Here is a 22,026-nt window from a genome sequence, read left to right on the forward strand (position 1 = left end):
GACATTTAAACACTACTAATTTAGCGGGGGGGGGGCTCGAAATAAGCTTATTTTAGAAAAATCTGAAAGTAAGGATGTTTGATTGACACATACCTTCTGAATGAGAACAAACAAATGATTAAGCTGATCTGAATTAAACTTGACAGCTGCTGCGGCAATGATAGTGTGAATGTTCTCGATGACGGTAGATGATTGTCCTGACTAGAAAGGAGACATTGGCAGAAAGTTAAGTCTTGGAACTTGGAAAAACCCAAGCCTTCTCCCTGGCAATTTATAGACGCAAAAGAGTAACAAAGATAAATTCATTCTAGGCGGGGTGCACTTCTAGGACAATACTGGCAAGACTACATTTATTCATTAGCAACCATTATTCATGGTTATCACTTGGCCTTGTTTTAATTTCTAGCAGCATTAAATCTTTAAAAATACTATGTAAAAAAAAAAGAGATGAGAATAAAATTCTCAATCTGACATTCTCTCAAAAGGGGAACAAAATATTCTCAACTGGCTAAAAAGTAATCAAACTGATTACACTGTAGGCCAGACATACTCACTTTGGGCATTTCATAAATGAGCTTGATGGCCTCAGTTGAGAGTGTCATCTGCATCAGTTTTTATTTTGCTTATAGATATTTTATGACTTCAATTAATATTTATTTATCCCATGAGCAGTAAGCCTCTGCTTCAGAGATCCATGGTCTGCCTTATGGTTGAAATTCACATTATAGCCTCAATCACAACTCTGTCATGCCTCACTGTTCACCATGTAAGAACCTTGAAAGGCAGGAAGACTTTTAAAAATTCAATTCTGTAAGAATTTGCTCAGTGTCTACTATACACATACACTCACTGAATGTAGTAGGGATATTTATATATCCGTACTACATTTATATATTTAACACAGTTTGTTTCCTGACTAGATTCTGACTGATAGAGTGATTAGGTGGATATAGTCAAGGTGAGCTCCAGGTTTCATTCTGGCTTAGCAACTAAAATGAATAGGAGAATACTACCATTACTGAAATAGACTGGAAAGTCACTAGGTTTGGACATGCTGAATTTGAGATTCCTAGGAGGTAACGCATGCAAAGGTGTAACAGTTATATATTTACGTATACTGCCCGGGAGCTCCAAGAAAAGGTGTGAATTAGAGGTATAATTCTGAGAGTCAGGAGCACCCAAATGTAGTCAAAGCCACAGGAGTGGATGAAGTTGACCAATGAAGGGCTATATAGTGAAAAAGAGCTAAAGACTAAGGGCTGAAAATACTCCTATGTACAAGGTAGGAGACGGTAACTTAGTCAAGGAGACTTAAGAAGAAACGCCAGAAAGGGAGATTGAACTATTAACAAAGTGAAGGAAAAAGAAAATGAAGGTATAATTGATTCTGTCACAGATACTGAAGGTTCTGATAAGATGAGATCTCTAAAGTCAGTATGACTATCATCCTTATTTAATAAAATTAAATGGGAAAAACTTATTAATGAAAACTGATAAAGAACACTGGAATGATAGAAGAGATACCTATTCCTAGCTTTGCCACTAACTGCTTGCTAGACAGCCCGCAGTAAGGCTTTTCATTTTTTAATCTGAGAAATGAGAAGACTAGACTAGATCAGTAGTTTTATACCTTTTGAGTAGAGGAATCCTTTTTACATATACAATCTTAATAGAAACTCTAAACTGTAAGACATTTCAGTAGAGCTGCTCTGGTTAGAGCAAGATAGAAGTTCCACTTTCCTGCTCCCTCTCCACTTTCCTCCCCTCCTTATGACAAAAATGTCAGAAAACAACAAAAATAAGTCTAATCAAAACGACAAAAATAAGTCTTACCTGTATCTTCCAAATTTTAGTGAGTTCATCTAAAGACAATTTACTGCCCAAGAGTTCAATAATCCCCTTTATACGATCACAGTATTGTGCTTGGTCTATGTTGCCTAAGAGAAGAAACACAAGAGGGGCAGGCAGATACAGTGAACACTGACTTTGTAAACACGATTCTAGCAATTCAAAGCAATATTAACATTCTGTAAGATTATTCAAAGGCTAATACAGTCAAAGCAACAATTTCACACCTTTCTTTAAACAAAATATGTTATTTATAATTATGTATTAGGTAATACATTTTTTAAAGCAACTTACCTTCCAGTGCAATTGACAAAACTGAGTTTTCAACCAGCCAATCTAATAATCTGTCTGTATCTATAGCATTCTTCACAGATTTGGATAAAGTGCTATCTTCTATTAGTTTGGTTACCTAAAAAAAAACCACCAGAATTACTGTGACGGAAACTAATGCAAATATACATAATCAAAATCTTCACATATATATATTCTATGATTTTTACAGTGTTATAATATGATCTGATAATCAGCTAAAATGTATCAAAGGCCAATTATTAGAAGTTAACAGACTACTTGTGATGTCTCTTTTTAAAAATATGTCTTTTTTATTGATTTTAGAGAGAGGGGAAGGGGAAGAGAGAGAGAGAAACATTGATGAGAGAGAAACATCAATATTGATCGGCTGCCTCCTGCACGCCCCCTGCCGGGGACTGAGCCAGAAACCCGGGCCTGTGCTCTGAGTGGGGAATCCAACCAGTGACTTCCTGGTGCATTACACCGGCTGAGTGTGATATCTTTTTTAAAAAGTATGGAGCCATTCTTATAGCTCATACTTCCTGGGCCACTGCTGATTGGCTCAGGGATAAGCATCTGACCCAAATTTCAATCAAGGCATGCCCTCCAAATTCTATACTTGGGCCCAGAGAGAAAGTGGCAGGCCCTCGATGGTGATGGAAGCGATGTATACCATATGAAAGAGGTCACTCTGCTGGAAGAGGAAGAACAAAGCCAACTAGCTCAGAAAAGCAGAGTTAAGACTTGGAAAAAGTCTTGAATGTGGTCATGTCTCAAATTCTAACCGTTTTTGTTGCCTATGTGTGTTCCTGCCCCTTATATGATTTGGCTAATCAATCCTTCATTTATGTGAAATAGCCCAGCCTTCTTCCACTAAATTTCTCTCTGGCCTAAGATGATTTAAGAAGAGTTTATTTCACTTGCAGCCAAGAATCCTAATAAAAAAAAAACTGAAGGAAAAAGATTGGAATTATGACTCAACTCTATTGGTTCCACCTGTCAATCACCAAAACCAACTATGCTCATATAAAGTTTCGGAAGTTACAGAAAATTACTTTCATCATTTTGCTTAGATCACCACAGTTGTAGTCATTTTGGTTTTGTCCCAAACCCAGTTAGAAGATCTGGTTTAAGTAAATACACATAAATGAAATTCAGTAACAGGCATTGTACCCTTAGGGTAAAAAATAAATCTCAACTTGTACATGCTAAGGAATTATGTTTTAGGAAATTTCACAAAAGCACTAAATATTTCAAACATTTCAGAGAACAAATTTTGAATGTAATATAAAAATATCACTATTAACAGACAAGTATAAACATATACACCATTTCATATATAATCACATCTCTTTTTTGTATGATTATGAGAAATTATGCTTCTTTATTTCCCAACATTTTTATATTAACAATCGTAAGCTTTGGCAGAACTTAAAGTTGTGCTTTAAGTCTTCTAGAAACAAATGCAAAACTTACTTCTTTGAGGGAATTCATTTTGGCGCTAAAATGTGGTGATTTCAGCATGCGCAGTAGAATGTCTAGTCGAAGGTCATCCACGACGGTCACCAGTTCTGGTTGGAAGCGCATGCAAAGTAACTTAATGGCAGACAAGAGCTCGGGGATGCTAACCAATCTCTTTTATGAAAAACACACACACACAAAAAAAAGGAAACATGAAAACATTTTGATCCCAATTCTTACATACACAGGAAATACAGGACACTTTCAATAACAATGGTCTGTAGTATCTGATACTCCATATGGTCAATTAGCTACGTTTTGCTTCTAAACATGGGTGAGCAAAGGAAAGAAAGGGTCTTATGAGAAATTCAAGGCAGACAAATAAATCATGTTAAATTTACATGTTAACTTGCTGACAGGCTATTTCGAGCCAGAACTCACCCATGCGGCGGGCAACTTTTCCACTCGTGAATATTAAATGCAAGCATCTTAATAAACTTAAATATACTTTATTTTGTCATATCTTATATTTATATTACCGTATGTCAAAATTAAACATATTGTACCTATTTTAAAATATCTTACATTTTATTTTTTAAAATAGTTTTTTTGAGTGTGATATATTGCAAAGCTTGTATCTACATGCAATGGTACTAAACAAGTTTTTAGACCTTAAAATTACTTAAATTAATGTAAATGCAGACATGAGTTATCTTCTGACTGGTCAATGACATTTGGGAATGGAAACACGAGTATACTCGTGACTGGTCAGCAATGTGTTAAAACTGCTTTAAACAACTGTGGATAAACTTTTAGAAGTGAATTATTTTAAAGCTTCTTCATTGCAATACAAATGATAATATTATCAAATCAACATGTTAGTAAAATTCTGATTATCACTGAGAAACCTATATTTATTCTATTGACTAAGGTGGTAACACCAACCACTGCTGCTTCAGAAGCATTTTTCAGTTAGAAAATGTAAAATTAATTTGATGTGAGTTGTATGGGATCAGAATCCAAAGAACAATGGTGTGTGAACCAAGCCCCAAGTCCTGGATCTGCTTCCATGGACCAACAAGCACTGGGTCTACCCACTGGAGACAGCACTTACCTTGTCTTTGAGGTCCTTTTCCTCCACGCTCCTTACATCCTGGATTGTAGTAAGGATGACTGGGTCTAGCATAGGCTGCAGAAAAAAAGTGCTACTTAATAAAAAGTCCTGAATCTGTCCTAAAATTAGAGAGAAGGTATTAGAGAGAACTTAAAGTTGTGCTTTAAGTCTTCTAGGAATTATGTTCATTCACATTGGAGAGTGCAATTCTAGCAGCAGAGCTGTCACTACCTTGCTAATACCATCCCAAGTAAATCTTTAACTGAGTCTGTCTCAGCTTCTTTGATATCATATGGGTGTAATCCCTGTAATTACTACCTTATAAGGGTTATTTTAAAGAGCAACCAAAGACACATGGACTAACTTTTAAACATTAAGCATGAGTATGTATTATTTTTGTAATAAATATTTTGCATTTGATTTTTAAAAATGAATATAAGCACAGACCACAAAAAATATGCTGTTATATGCACTACTTTTGCTTGCTGATATAAACGAGGTCCACAGACGAGACTCACAAAACACACTGCTCCAGGATGGTAGCATAATCAGCCAACTAACTCTAAATAGTTATGTGAGAAGCAGTCAAACATTAGCTAGATCTAAATGATCACTTCCATTTAAGTAAAATAATTCTGAAGACTTATCTGGTGGTGATGATGAACAATATTTGGCTGTGAAAGCCAAAGAGACATTAGCAATTAATTAAAATGACATCAGACAATCAGCCAAACAGAATTTCTTCATTTATACTTAATGTTGATTGTACAGTGAGGACTGAGGGCTGTTAGGGTAAAAGGCAAGTCACACTGTTCTTCTCAGCATGTGCCAGCTCTGCCTCTCACTGCAGCTCTGTGAGACAGGCATGATTATTGTCACCAATTTACAGGTAAGGAAGCCAAGGTACAGAAGTTACATAAGTCTTCCAAAGTTGCACAAGTAACAAATGGTAGAGACAATTGTTAATTTATGGCAAGTAACATGGTATGAATATGGCATGAATTTAAGGTTGGGTAGTTTGATATAATTAAAATAAAGATGAAGTTAAATATGCTTTGGTTAGAAATTCACATACTTTTTCACTTTTTTAAAGTACCCTGTACTTCTATATAAACCCTGAAATTTCACTTAATTTTAATTAGCAAGTGGAATATTTATGCTAAATGTCTTTCCATGGAGCACTTCATGCATTTAAAAATCCAATCCTGGCCCTGTTAATAAAAAGCCAATTATTAAATTATTAATATTTATTAAATTCAATTATGAAGTCAAATCATTTTGCCTATTTGTGTCTTAGTGTTTCAGCTATAAACTAATAATTATATTTATGTGCTTAATAAGTTGAAAGAACACTAGATGTTTCTCAAGAGCTTAATATCCAGAATGAAGAAATACAGTCATTCTATTTCATTTGAAAATCTTGCAGTATTATTTGACATCTAAAGAAGGCATTTAACACTTAGAAATAGCAGAAATTTCCAGAACCTATTAAAAAAAAATCATATCTCCCTTGTTAAAATGGCCCTAAGTAAATCAGGTTTTAGAAAGAAGGAATAGTACATATAAAACATTGCCCCAAAAGGATACTGTGCTTTTAAAATCATTTATAGTGACTTAAAAAATCTCTGAAAGTTATTGGTTTCACACACTTATTTATAAAGAAAAAAATAAATGGGGGTATTTCAGTGTGACATTTTATTCAGTAAAACTTGTTGAGTGAAATGGAAAGGAAACAAGACAGTGTAATAGGCCTTGAGAATTACAAAACTGAACACTCACAGCTTTGAGAATTCTATGACCTGTTGACTTACAACATGCAGAGGCAGGAAATCAGACAAGATATGTTGTCAAGCTGTCATTCAGTAGTGAGAGACTCAGCTAGTAAGAGTCTAGTGAGTTGCTCAACACTCTAATTTAATACATAGTGGTACTGAATCCTTAAACAATCCTGTGAAGGGGTTGGGATTTATGCAGCCTATATTATAGACAAGAAAATGAAGAAAAATATATGCCATTATATATAAAATATATTTATAAAATGATAAACTGAATAAGTAAATAACCATTTAAATGTTAGCAGTCTCCTAGACCTTAAATTATTAATCATGTTTTATTTTTCTTCTGATAATATTTTCACTAGAAGTTACTCTTGATTAGGCACAATTCTAAATAAATCTGATAAAAAGTTAATTATTACGCTTTGTATGTCTTAGATCACCTTCTGAAGTACACGTAAAATGGCCCAGTCTTACCTGAACCACTGAGGAATTGAGGTACTCTGCACACACCCCTAAGGGCTGCACCAATGCTGAGACTGCCTGAAAAAAGACAGTGAATGTTAGAAATAAATGTAAGTAGGTTTTCTTCCTTCAACACTAAACAAATTCCTTTCACTGTGTCAGAGAAAATTTTAAATAGTAGCTTGATCAAGTCACAAATGAATAACTAGACAAACTATACTCTTGGACAAAAAGAATTGATATAAAGATGTCAATCCATTTAAATTATTATTAAAAGTCAATGTAATTTAAATAATAACTTGCCAATGAAACTTATTTGGAGAACTAGCTGAAATGATTCTGAAGTTCATGTTATACAATACTAAAAGTTTTTATTTGAAAAAAAAAGAGAACATTTGGGGAAGGAATGAAATGTACCTTTAACAAAAAAAAATTTAAGACTTCCATGAAGAACATTATAAAACTTTACAAAAATACATATAAGAAGGCCCAAATAAATGAGGCAATACCATGCTCTTAAGTGAAAAGGACTAGTATGGTAAAAATGTAAATTCTCCACGCACTGACCTATAAATTTAACACAATTCCAAACACGATCTCAGTGGGATATTCTGCAGGAAAATCTAACATGTTGACTATATTCAGAAGAGTAAAACTATGAGAACGAGTAAAAACATTTTTAGAAAAGAATAATGCTGGGCAGAATTGGTCCATAATTAAACTGTGGAGCAGTAGAGAAATAGCTAAAGAATGAAGGAACGAATGAATGACTGGAAAGTCCAGGAATGGCGACGTATGATGAAGCCAACAAATCAAACAGTAAAGAAAAGATGAATTATTCATTAGGGGAATGTTACAATAATTAGTTACCCATTTGGAAAAAAAATTGGATCTCTATGTTCCACAATATATAGAAATAAATTTAAATAAATTAAAAAACTAGGTTTAAAAATTAAAACTGTAAAATATAAAATGAGATGAGTGCTTTTATAACCTTGAGATGGGGGAACATTCCCCAAGCAAGTTATGAATCTTTTAAGTCATTAAGAAAAACAATGACTACATAAAATTTTAAAGTTTCCGTGTAGCCATCAATAAAAATGAGAAGAGAACAGAAGACTGGAAGAAAAAATTTACAACACACAAAATAGACATCGCTTAGATATGCTTACTACAGAAAGAATTCCTTAGAGTTACCAAAACAAATCAAAAGAGACCTACATAACTAGGTCAATTTACAGAAGAAATGGAAATAGCCAATAATCTTATGACGAAATGCTCAAATTCACAGAAAATCAGAGTATTAAAAATTAAATAATAAAAAACCATTTCTTATCTATCATACTGGAAAATTAAAGACTGAAAATATTCAGCACTAATAAGAGGCTTAGGAAGATTTTGTGGGAAAAAGATTTAGCACTATCAATTATAATTTTAAAATCTACATATAGACCTTAACCCAGAAATCCTGTTTTCCATATCCTTCAGAAATGGTTGCATATATATATATATATGTATATATACACACACACACACACACACACACACACACACACACATATATGAACAAATTTACATGAAACACACTCTGCAACAGTAAAAACTTAGAAATAATCCAAAGCTCATTAGTAAGTGACTGCATCATGGTACAACTTTTGTAGGAATACACTGGAGCCATTAAAAACACTGATAATACTAATTTGGAAAGATGTCCATTATATACTGTTAAATGAAAATATGCTACTAGGTATAGCTTGATTATAATTTAGTCTTAAAGAGAGAAAGAATATGTACAGATATATTTTATGTAAATTTAGAAAAACTCAGAAAGGCTAAGCATGAAATAGCAACCATTTTCTAGGTAATTTGTGTGGGTGGGGACAGAGTGGAAGAAAGGCAACTTTCACTTCTTACTCCGCACAGCTTTTAATTTTAACCGATGGACTGTGAATGATTTCCCCCCAGTATTTTTCAAATTCAGAGATATTTAATGAAAGTGTAAATGTTAATGTAAAATGAATCATTTACTTGTACTCCATCTTATCATATGGCCTAAATTTATTCTGGGACATAGTCGCCTTCTTAATCAGGCATTTATTGTGAAATTTTCATCATACTTGTTACAGGCTCAATTTTGGAATCTCTTTTTCCTAGGCCTGAATTTTACCATCCCTCAATACAAACTAAACAATATAATTCTACACCAACTGCAACAAACAACACAACTGTTATAAAAAAGGGTCTAAACTGAGGAAAAAATCTTGGAGTAATCTTTAGCCTCAAGACATTTGAAAAAGAGTAAGTCTAGATTCCTATATACCTATCCAGAGTCAATTTTCATCCAAGTAGGGTAGAAACTTTGGGCTGCTCTGTATTTGCTGGTGTTTTTCAATCCTCACCTGAGGAGATGCTTTTATTGAATTTTTAGGGAGAAGAAAGGAGAGGGAGAGAGAAACATGAATCTGTTGTCTCCCGCATGCACCTCGACCGGGGATAGAACCCACAACCTGGGTATGTGCCCTGACCAGCAACCGAACCCGAGACCTTTTGGTGTATGGGACGACCAAAAGAGCCACACCAGTCAAGGCTGTACTTGTTTTTTAAATAAATTAATTATGCAAGAAATGATTGAGTGTCTTACCCTTTTTTAGAAAATGAAGTTAATTTCTGATATCACCCAATCACCTATACACCAGTTCTTCAGGGATAAGGAAGCTGGATAAAACCCTGTATCTGAATAGGTTTTTATTTTATTTTGCATTTTTAAAATCACTACCTATTATCTTCCAGGTCAATAAAGTCATTTCTAACATACTTTATCCATTCAGTGGGGATAAAACAACAGCCTAACAACCTAGTTAATGTTCAGGGAAGGTGGAAGAGGCTCCTTGATCAGTGTCAGTGGAAGTTATTTATGATCTGGCAGACATCTGATCTTTAAGGATAAACAGTGGGTAGCCAGAAAGTCTCTCTCCTTGTCTGTATGTCCCTTATGCAAAGATTAGTCATGGTCCCACAGAAATAACTGCTACTCTAACCACAATTTGCATCACTTAGGTATATTATTTTACCACATCATTCTCTTCTCTGATCTATTTACAGTAGCTAGCAAAGTGTCTTATACATGGCAAGTATATAAGTCATTTTTAATTGAATGACAAATTACCTAGAGAACAGAATAAAGTGCTCGAAGTTACAAACAGGTCATCAGTCTGTGCAAAATTAAAGATTAAATTATTTCCCTAACCACAAGGTTAAATTTTTTTGAGAAAATGAAATTGATGTGAAAAGGTAATAGTATTGCACCTGAGGGATGATTCTTAGCTCCTGTTATAGCCCTCTGTTATCTATGAACCAATGTTAACACCAAAAAGCTTATTAAACAACCTTAAAGTATTTTATTTGTGCCTGGTCCTATGAAATAAATTGATTTAACTGAGGCATAAAATTGTCATGGACACAAATACTTGCCACATACACCAACTGTCCTTAAATAAGATAATTTCATATAACCATCACAAATTAAGAGAGAAAAAACATATGCAAAGGGAAATTGTGAAATAATAAAACCAAAACACCCTATATTGAAATTTGGTTGTTATGATTAAGAGTAAACATTTCTGTGGTTATCAGAACCATAGAAGCTGCTTCTGTAAAGATTAAATTATACTTTAACATTCCATTTAATGTGTTTAGACCATGTCCCTTGCTTACATACCAACATAAGGTGAACTTCCACATCAGGCATATGTAGTGGTTTTACTTACCCCGAGTTCTATATCTTCTGAACGGAGCTTGGCTTGGATTGCTGCAAATCCACCTAATTCTCCAAACTGAAAAAAGGTACAAATTCATTTTAACATGCTACACATTATTATTTTAAGCCAGGAACTAAGGCTAACATTCTACTCTATGTGCTCTATACAACTGCTCTTGAGAGTCATCACAAAGAGAGTTCTAGTGCTCCTAAGATCACTGCAGAAAATGTGCTAGGTCCTAAGGCTGAAGTTCATCTGGATAAACATCATGTATAAAAAAGAGAGAGGAACTACAAACCCTGACTCCCTAGGAAAAAATTCTGAGTATTTTCTGTAGTTGTCCTTTACTTAACATGCCAAATTCTAGGAAATTTCATTAGAACACGAAAAATGAAAGTTATTAATAAAAGTTATATACCTTGTTTACCAAATCCACCACCCATCCATGAGGTTCCTGTGAGAAAAGGAAATAGAAATTGAGATGCCAATATAAAAACCTCTGCATCAACTCTTATATTTCTTTTATTCTAAAAAATGTTGGAGAAAAAAAGTACTAAAATTTGAAAAATATTTCAAAAGGTTTTCCCAAATGTTTCTTAACATGAATTCGGACATAACTATATATAATTTTAGGAGTCTATTAGTCTGTATTATTATAATTGCACCTATTATTAATATACAGTAATTTTTTGTTTTCAAATTCCTCCACTATGGTTTAAGTTATGAATCATGTCTTATTACTCTTTAAGAATAAGGACTTTTAAATTTATATCTCCTAAACCTGGAATAATGTCAGACAGGTAGTAAATGTTCAATAAATGTCTGTTGAACTAAACCTCTACTTCTGCTAAAGCAATGAACACTTTTTTTTAATCTACTAAATTGACTTCTTTCAACTGTTTTGTAACAACCAAACAGTGTTTGATCAAAGGATTGTTTAAATCATGTCCTTCTTGTGGACATAATGCTACTTGCACATTGTAGGACTTTAAAGACACACAAAAAAATACACTGGTTCTGTGCTTGAAAAAACAAAACTGTTAATGCCTATGGTGTTTAAAAGAAAATTATACATGAGACCAACCACTAGATTATTTATTCTAGGTATAATTAGCTGATTCAAATGATTTCAAACACTCCAGTCTCTCAAACATCTCTAAAGAACTGGGACAGCCTTAAACCGGGGTTCTGAAAATTCAATAAATAGGGCACTTGATGCTGTGCAGTCATTTCTCATTTCACTAAACATCATGTTAAATCTATAAAATTATTCATGATGTTAGTTAACAGCTATGGAAAAATATACAATATCTAAAAAACAAAAAGATTAGCAATTTTATGAGCCATGTGGAATATTTGTCATTTTTCATGACTATTTTAATCCTTCCTTGTAAACTATTATTTCTATAGTACAGAACATCTTTTTCAATACATTTCTATAAAAATGTTGGAGAAAAATGCATTAAAATTTGAAAAAATATTTCGAAAGGTTTTTCCAAATGAAACAAAACTATGCTTACCTTTTGGAAAGTAGATATAGGTGAAATAGCAAACATATTTCCTTCTCCAAACACTTCTGCCCAATTCCTTTGAGACACTTTCATTCTGTTTTTAAAATGGTATTCATTATCAGGATTGAAAGCCTAGATTCAAAGAGAACAGAGAAACATTATTATTACCTATTTCTATAGCAACACAGATTAGCATTAGAAAAGATAAAAGTACAGCTTTGGGCTCCTTTATTAATGAAATCTTTCAAGTATCCCTACAAAGCATATTCTTTAGCTGCTGCAGAGGAGCAAACAACTGAAGTGGTGCTCTCCTGTCCTGCTCAACATTTGCGGTGAGGGAAGAGAAGGTGGTAATAGGACAAGAGGTCTGATTCAAGGAAGGTGATGCCAATGTTCCAGACATCCTAGGGGTGCTGCAGGTAGAGCTGGGCAGGAAGGCAGTGAAGACAGAAGTTAGGAGGGAAAACATGAGCACCCCTTCTTCATGTGCTACTGTTACTAGTCAGGGAGAAAAACCAGAAAGCAAACCACATGAACATCCTATGTGGAAGTATTTATGATGTAAATAACCAGGGAGACATAAGGGAAAGCTATTTAATCAGTCTAAGAGTTAAAAAAGCTACTAATATTAGAAAGGTATTTCTTTAAAAGTAAAACCACAGTATGGTTGCTCTGCTTTTAAAATAAGAAGCGAGAATCCTAACAGCTAAGTTAGTATCTTTAATGATAATATCATTGTCCCTCAATTAAGTACAAGTCAGACGATAGTGAGTATTTTAAACAAAACCAAGACAAAGCACTTCATATTTTAGAGATACTATACCATTGTAAGCACACCCAGGAGACCAATGGGAATTGGATCTTGTTTTATTCTCTCAGCAACTAGTTCTATTAACAGCATCAACATGTTGTAGATTCCTTCATGAATTTCAGTACCCCATTTGTGAACAGCACTAGATGTCAGGAGCTACAAAAACACAAAGGACAGTTTAGAGTCTAATTTGAAAAGGAAAACAGTCTACCGTGTTAGTCCCGTCTGAAATAGTCAAGAGAGTATTACCGTACTTATTTTTATGCAGACGACTTTGCTTTAAAAGGCCCACAGCTGTAGTCCATCTACTCATTCATATATTTCTCAGTAACACTGAGTTTTGTTTTTGAACTTTAATTCCCTTACATTAAAGAAGTTAGTTTAAAAAATTTATTTGCTCCTCTACTTTTCAATATTACTAGGGACTGTTACATAGTATAGAGCAAATAAGAACCTGAGATCAATTCCTGATACAGCTGTTTTTTAGCTGGGTGGCATTGTACAAATTTACCAAAGTTCTCAAAGGCTCAGTTCTCTCATCTCTAAAAAGACAAAATTCCTACCAACTTTACATAGATGTTATGAGTATCGAAAGACATAAAAAATGTGAAACTAATTTTACAAGTAGTAAGGTATTATTATTATTAATATAGCTTGGCTATCACCAGTAACCAATATTCCTGGAATCTAAGAAATGAATACTATATTTCATGGATTCTGACGTACACATTTCTTTTATGTTTTTTTTGTATTTCAGAAACAGGACTGCATCTTCCCACCTGTTGACCAGATGACAGCAGGACTCTGAATGTGAAAACAATTTTAGAAATACGTTACCAGTTTATTTTGCCTGTATTTTCCTTTTTGGTTTGTGTAAAAATAATAATCAACTTTAAAAAATGTTTAAGTAAATCAAATCTAAAATAGCTCTAAGTGATAAGGCACTGTAACACTGTTTACTTTGCAGCCATTTTTCTTAAATATAAGCTTAAAATGTAAAACATTGGTGCATTTTATACTTAGCATCTTACATTTGTTTAAAAAGAGAGAATAGGCACGTAGATGAATCTAAATCGTCATTACTGACTTGGCCCAATCCTCAGGACTCTACTCACTGGGGAAGTCTAATTCAGAAACAATGCCAGGACAGGGAATGAGAACTCAAAGGATTCCACTTAATAAAATAATGGCAAATTGATATGGTGGTTTCAGGTTTTCATAAGATTTCCCTTCAGAGAGAAAATACAGTGCAATAAAAATTTCATCTTGGCCGCATTAAGCAGCTCTTAACAAGAGCAACCTAGGAGAGCTCAAACTTCTTTAGCTGCAGAGGAAAGCATCAGTTCCAGATTTTCTAAATACCAATTAGCTGCACTATTTTCTCAAATGAGCAATAATGATAAGATTGACTTTTAAATAAACCAATGAATTACTATTTTTTGAAGGATTTTTTTTTGCCTGCCTACACATTCTTCCTATACTTAAAAATGAAATTAAAGCAAAATGAAGCAGAAATTAACATTTAAAAAGCTTCAGGGTGACAACAAAAAAAGTAGGGGGATTAAGCACTACTACTTCTGTTGCCATCTCGTTTATTCAGTTTTTACTTTGAAAATGGAATTGTCACCCAGCCGGGCATGGCTCAGCCGCTGAGCACTGATCTAGGATCCAGGAGATCCTCGTTTGATTCCCGGTCAGGGCACATGCCCGGGTTGCAGGCTCGATCCCCAGTCGGGGGGCGTGCAGGCGGCAGCTGATCAGTGACTCTCTCATCATTGATGTTTCTATCTTTCTCCCCCCCATTCCTTCCTCTCTCTGATATCAATAAAGATATACGTAAAAAAAAAAACCCAAAACCAAAAAACTCAATTCAGTCAAACTTTCTGTAGTTTAAAACATTAGCTTCTATCTCAGGAGAATAAGTATAAAATGGATTGCTTGTATTTTGATAAATATTAACTTTCTAGGTGCCACAATCCTTAGTTTAGTAAAATGTCTAATTCTAATTTCCTAGTATAAAATCTTAACTTTAACTACTAAATAGAAGCAAAAGTGATAGTCAACCAAAGACATGTGTAAGCAATGAAATACAAAAGAAGCAAATCATTTATAAGCCCCAAATTTACATACTACTTTTTTCATATTAGAGGATTCCTCAGTTGAACAAGATTCATAAGCTGGTCTCACACATAAAAAACTAAAACAAAAAGCCTGTTCACCTTCACCCCCAGCAAAAAAAGAAATCAGCCAAGCACATATTTCTTACCTTTTTAAATGCTTCAGGCATACACCTATCCATAAATCTTTTACAATTCTCATCAGACTCGGAAAGACCTTAGTAAAATAAATGAAAAGGTATGCCTTAGATTTTAGGTAGTTTGTAGAGACCGTATGTATCATTCCAAATTCATACATCTGGAACTATTTATGATAGAAACCTTAATTCGTAAGAGATTATTAAAAGCAGAATATATACATTCTGATGAAGGAACAGGCTGAGAAACAAGCACAGTATTAATTTATTTATTAGTAGCACAATACATTTATTACTATTTATTCATTATTAATATACATCTATTAATAGTACAATAAATATTAATTAGAACTGAAATGGTTGAACTTATGTTTCCATGTCAGAGTAACTTCAAATCATTTGATTAAATAATTAATAAAACACCAACAAGACTTACTCACCACTGTTTTCCTAAACAGCTCTATAAAAACACAAATATTCTCAGTAAATGCCAAAATCACTCTTCTTCCCTAAAACAAACTGATGAACTCTGTGTAATAAAATGAACAGAATGGTGCCAGGCACACAGTAAGTGATAAAAACTTGCTAAGTGAGTGATGGCTGAACACATTTTCTTTTTTTCGGAACTGCTGTCTAGCATAGTACCTACATCCTAACAGGCACTCAATAAACGCTGCTGCTAAAAAGCCAGTAATAAACGTACCAGAAAATTGCCTATTAGGATTAAATCTAATCCTAGTGAAAACATTTCCTACTGATGTGTCTTATATTTATTTAATCATAGTGGTAAACTATGCACACTTTTATTGAGTGGGGGAGGAATCACAAAACAGTGGCCCAATTCTTATTTTACAATTGAATTCAATATGAAAAGTAAATTATTTTCTCTTTAATATTACTATAGAAGCGTCCTTATATTGACACCCATTCTTCCAACCTAGTGATATTTTATTACTCTATTAATTTAATATTTGTAAAGCACTTAAGACAGTGCCAAGCACTTAGTAAGCACAGAATGTTTGTTAAATAAATATTACCTTCTCTTAAAAAAAAAAAAGCCACTGAATTGGGACATAAAGTGCTCCAAGCTTCTGTGGAAAAAGTTAATTTCAATTTCTATAAAACTTTTTCAATTATATTTTAAAGAATCTTGCACTCTACTGGGGCTAGATGAAAACAGTTGATTTAATTCAAAGCTTTTATTCCACAGGGGATAAGCAAAGGCTAAATGCTCTAAGAGTATACAGATAGGCAATGACAAGAGCTAGGATTAATGTCAGGCATCTTATAAAAAACAAAATCTGCTCCTGTGTCCTGAAGTCTGAAAACTTACCAAGTCTTGCTAGGTAGGTAGACGCCAGCAGGCATTTGCCTAGTGATTCTTCTCGCTTGTAGGGGATGGACCAGTGATCAGTCAGAACTCGGCTTTCCAGTTCATATAAGTTTGTTGTAGGGAATTCAATTCCTTCCCCTGAGCAGTTTCCATTTTCATCATTCTTCTGACAAAAAGGGATTTTGGTAAAAAACAAACAAATCAGTGACTACTATAAAATTTTTTATTTAACACTGAGCAGATGGTTAATCAATGGTAGCTATTAATACCAACAGTATGGATTCTACATTTCTCTCTCATAATCCCATCTTTCACTAAGATTATCTCAAGTAGTCTCAACTTTTATTGCAATGGCATCTCTACGCCCTCAGAAGGCACACTCACCTCATTCTTCAAAGACAGCTCTCTCACTATAAAACACCAAACCTACCTTCCCCTATGGCCATCCTACCCTCCTCCGTTTTGTTTTTTTTTGTTTTCACTGAAAGGATAAATTTCTCTAAAGAGAGACCTGTATCTGTTGTCTCCATTTCCACCACCGATTCACTCCTGACACTACACCAGTAGGGATTCCAGAGCCCATACTCTTCCACAGTGGCTATTGTTAAGATCTCCACTGAACTCTATCATTAAACTCAATGACCAGGTTCAGTCCTGACCTTACTTTTCAGGAATTTTTGCCCTGCCAGCTCCCTCTTCTTGATACGCTAGATTTGCTCCCCTCATATCCCAGCACAGCGCGCTCGCCCGCTCTCCCGTCTGGGTCTGCCTGGGCCGGCCTCCCTCCCCTTCGGGCAGCCCTCCCCTTCCCAGCCGAGCACTGGGTCCTCAGCCCTCAGGGCTATGCTCTCAGCTCACTGTTCTCCAGGGAAGGGCACCACATCCACTTAGCAGCACAGCCGGAAATCGGGGACTCTTCCTTTTCCCCCCACATGCATTTCAATTTAAGCTTGAATTCATTGGGGGTAACACTGATTAATAAAATGATACAGGTTTCAAGTGTACCACTGTATAACACATCACCTGTATATGGTATTGTGTTCACCACCCTAAGCCAAGTCTCCTTCCATCACCCTTTATCCCTCCTGTACCCTCTTCTACCACCCCTTTTCCCCCCTTGTCATCAACACACTGTTGTCTGTGTCTGTTTTTTCCTTTGCTTAATCCCTTTTCCTTTTCCACCCAGCACCCCCACCCCACTCCCATCTGACAGCTTAGGTCTGTTCTCTGAATCTGAGTCTGTTTCTATTTTGTTTGTTAGTTTGTTTTGTTCATTAGATTCCACATACAAGTGGAATCATAGTATTTGTTTTTCTCTGACTGGCTTATTTCACTTAGCATAATACTCCCCAGGTCCATACATGCTGTTGCAAAAGGTAAGACTTCCTTCCTTTACATGGCCAAGAACCAGGGACTCATTCTTAAAACCCTGTTCTCCCATCTCCACCCCAAGACCACGCGATTAGATCTAAATTTCTCTCAGCTCTATCCACTTCTGTCCATCTCCAGAGATGCCACTATTCCTCCAATATGCTTTCAAAGAAGTCTTTCCAGAATGTCTAAACTGCATCAAATTCCTTCAATTACTTTAAACCATAGATTTTCAACCTTTTTCATCTCATGGCACACATAAACTAATTATGAAAATTCTGTGGCACACCACAAAAAATATATTTTGCTGATCTGACTTAAAAAGCACAAGCTGTGGAACATGGGTTGAAAATTGCTGTTTTAAACTCTTACACTGGAAGAACCTAATGAATTAAAAGAGGTAGGGACTCACCTACAGTGGTGTGGACCAAAAGAGGTTCTATGGGAAGTAACCTCACAGGGTGATTTGACCATAAATTCCTAACCAAGCAGGGCATGGTGGGTGGTCACACCCCAGGCATATAACTTCTATACTAAAAGGCCTACCCTTGCCTTAAGCAAGCCATTGTCCACAGTTTCTGTGCCTCTAGGTTAACACACCTTTGAATTGTCCCCTTTCAGACTCCTCCTCCTAACATGTACTGTAATCCAATCTCAGCCTTGCTTTCTCCCACCTCCATTTTTACCCCTCAATTCCAAATGCATAAGAGAAACTGCCAACTGTTATTCTTGGGAGCATTTTAGATCTTGCTCTCGGGCATATGTTGTCAGTTTGGCTCAAATAAACTCCCATAAAAATTCTCTACACATGTGATGTTTCTTACATAGACAATGGTAAAAAAGCTTAAAATTACACTTTGCAAAAAGCCCATTCTATTGGTAACATAAATAATTTGGTTTCCAAGTACTTTTAGGGTTTTGTCTTAAATTACCTGTTCGTTTTAGAAAATACAGAAAATACGAATAGCAAAAATAAAACTCTTTAGTCCCACCACTTAAAAATTAATCATAGGCATTTTAACAAATATTTTTCCAGTAAAAGCTTTTCTTTACAAATTTTATTTTCTTAAAAATTTATAAATATGACATTAACCTCATCCACCACCTCTATGGCTCCTCATCATTCTCTCTCATATAAAGACAGTATTAATTAGTATTTCTTCTATCTGAATTAAGACAGATGCACAAAGCGGTAATTTAAAAACTGTGTGAATGGGCTTCTAATATATAAAGATGTGATTTGACACCATATGTGTATAGATGAAGATGTAAACAAAATCAATTCCAATTCTTTGTCCTGAATTTCCTTTTTAAGGCTCATGCTGTGACCTCTGACCAACCTCACTGTCCTTAGCAAGCATATCAAAGCCTTCCGGTTGATGATTATCTATGTTCCTTAAAATGTAGGGATAATGTGGCCTCTGGAATTACTGCATTCTCTGTTCCTTTGTCTTGTCAACCATTAGTACCTGAGTTATACTGTTAATGGAGCAAAGAAGGCCTCATCTCCCTGGTTGCTTGTGGGAGTGGGGTTTCTGGGGTACTGCTCAAATAAGCATTTCCAGAGGCCTCCACAGGAGGATGTTATATAGTAGAAAGCTTTATTTCTGTGGAATTTAATCCCTGGGTTTCCAAAGTCCCATTTCCCTTAGTCCAGTCATAGAAAAAGTGTAGCTGGAGCTTCAGTCAAGTTAAAATCAGAGCCAGTGTCCAGAGTTTCCTTTCCACGCTGGAGCTGGGTCCAGTCCAGCATCAGGCTAGCTTAGCTTGTGTTTCCCCGCTGCAGTCCATTAGTTCATTGCATGTGGGCTCCTCATGGCCTTGGGCCATACAGGCAAGCGCAAGAGAGCAGGAGCAAAAAAGACCCCCAAGCAATATCTTTTCTGATATATCCTTCTTGGGCAAGGGAAACAACAACAAAAAAACCAAAAACAACAACAAAAAAACCCAACTGGGACTAAAAAATTTTTGCATAGCAAAGGAAACCATCAACAAAATGAAAAGACAATCCACTGAATGGGAGAAGATATTCACCAATGGTACATCTGATAAGGGGTAAATATCCAAGATGTATTAAGAACTCATACAACTCAATACTCCAAAACCAAACAATCCAATTAAAAAATAGGCAGAGGACCTAAACAGACACTTCTCCAAAGAGTACATACAGATGGCCAGTAGACATATCAAAAGATTCTTGAGGTCACTAATTGTCAGAGAAATGCAAATTAAAACCACAATGATATATCACCTCATATCTGTCAGAATGGCTACCATCAATAAATTCACAAACAACAAATGCTCGTGAGGATGTGGAGAAAAGGGAACTCTTTTTCAGTGTGTGGGAATGCAGATTGGTGCAGCCACTATGGTAAACAGTATGGAGGGGCCTCAAAAAATTAAAAATGGAACTACCTCATGACCCAGCGATTCCACATCTGGGTATATATCTGAAGAAACCCAAAACACTAATTCGAAAGAATATATGCACCCCTATGTTCATTGCAGCATTATTTACAATAGCCAAGACATGGAAGCAACCAAGTGTCCATCAACAGACAAGTGGATAAAAAGTTATGGTACATATATACAATGGAATATTACTTGGCTATAAAAAAGAATGAAATCTTACTATTTGTGACAGCATGGATGACCTAGAGGGTATTATGCTAAGTGAAATAAGTCAATCAGAGAACGACACATACAAAATGATTTGCTTATATGTGGAATCTAAAGAACAAGAAAATCAACAAACAAAACTGAAATGGACTCACAGACACAGAGAATAGACAGATGGTTCCCAGAGAGAGGGAGGCTGGGGGTCTGGGTGTAAAGGTCAAGGGATTAAGAAGTACAAATTGGTAGTTACAAAATAGTCGTAAGGAGGTAAAGTACAGTATAGGGAATATAGTCAATAATATTTTAATAATTATGTATGGTGTCAGTTGAGTACTTGAAATATTGGAGGAACACTCTGTAAAGTACAACTGTCTAACCACTACGCTATATACCTGAAACTAATACAAAATAATATTGAATGTAAACTATAACTGAAAATAAAATTAAAATTCTTAAAAAAAAAGAAAGAAATGCAAGGAACTCTGAATAGCCAAAATAATCTTGAAAAAGAATAGACTTCGAGGATTCACATTTCCCACTTTTAAAACTTACTAAAAAGTTACAGTAATCAAGAATATGCGGTACTGGCATAAAGAAAACATACAGATCAATGGAACTAAATTGAGATTCCATAAATAAACCGTTATATTTGTGGTCAATTGATTTTAAATAAGGGTTAACAAAGACAAAGGCATAAATAGAGGAGGTTAGCCTTTTCAACAAATGGTGCTGAGACAACTGAACATACAGAAGCAAAAGAATGAAACTGAACCTGTACCTCCTACCATGCACAAAAATTAACTCAAAATGTAACACAGGAGTAAATGTGCATGATTTTGGGATAGCCATTTATTTCTTGAGACACCAAAAACAGAACAACAAAAACAAATAAATTCTGAGTTCTGAGCTTCATCAAAATTAAAAACTTTAGTGCATCAAAAAACAACATTAAGAAAGTGGAGACAATCAGAAAATATCTGCGAATTTTATATCTGATAATGAACTATTATCTAGAATATAAAATAACTCATACAACTCAACAATAAATATCAAATAACCCAATAAAAAATGGACAAAAGATTTGAATGGACATTTCTCCAGATATATAGGTGGTCAACAATTAGCCCATGAAAAGATGCTCAGCATCACTGGTCATCAGGGAAATGCAAATCAAAACCACAAGACAACACTTTGGACATACTAGAATGGTTAAAATAAAAAAGTCAAAAACAAATGTTAGTGAGTATGTGGAGAAATTGGAACCTTCATACACTACTGACTGGATTATAAAATGGTACAGCCTCTTTGCAAGTCAGTGTAGCTGTTCTTAAAAGTTAATCACAGTGACCATAGGACACAGCAATTCTACTTGTAGATACACCTATGAGATATACCCACGAGAAAAGAAACGTATG

General features: G+C 34.9%; 1 protein-coding gene across 3 annotated transcripts in view; it reads right to left on the reverse strand.

Moving 5' to 3' along the window:
• USP24 (ubiquitin specific peptidase 24) overlaps positions 1–22,026 on the reverse strand; it is a 115,216-nt gene that overhangs the window by 71,316 nt on the left and 21,874 nt on the right. For 2 of the 3 annotated variants that reach the window (XM_087820459.1, XM_087820457.1), the window contains exons 2-13: positions 16,622–16,787; positions 15,301–15,368; positions 13,047–13,190; positions 12,233–12,355; positions 11,131–11,166; positions 10,722–10,787; positions 6,967–7,032; positions 4,715–4,789; positions 3,616–3,774; positions 2,143–2,257; positions 1,834–1,937; positions 94–201 (exon numbers count right to left, since the gene is read on the reverse strand). In XM_087820459.1, the coding sequence (XP_087676585.1) occupies positions 94–201; positions 1,834–1,937; positions 2,143–2,257; positions 3,616–3,774; positions 4,715–4,789; positions 6,967–7,032; positions 10,722–10,787; positions 11,131–11,166; positions 12,233–12,355; positions 13,047–13,190; positions 15,301–15,368; positions 16,622–16,787 (1,230 nt within the window). The remainder of the gene's footprint in view (positions 1–93; positions 202–1,833; positions 1,938–2,142; positions 2,258–3,615; positions 3,775–4,714; positions 4,790–6,966; positions 7,033–10,721; positions 10,788–11,130; positions 11,167–12,232; positions 12,356–13,046; positions 13,191–15,300; positions 15,369–16,621; positions 16,788–22,026) is intronic. The other variant, XM_087820458.1, reaches the window with a different exon arrangement.

Source organism: Miniopterus natalensis, chromosome 9 (assembly GCF_054644295.1).
Source record: "Miniopterus natalensis isolate mMinNat1 chromosome 9, mMinNat1.hap1, whole genome shotgun sequence".
NCBI classification, from domain to species: domain Eukaryota; kingdom Metazoa; phylum Chordata; class Mammalia; order Chiroptera; family Miniopteridae; genus Miniopterus; species Miniopterus natalensis.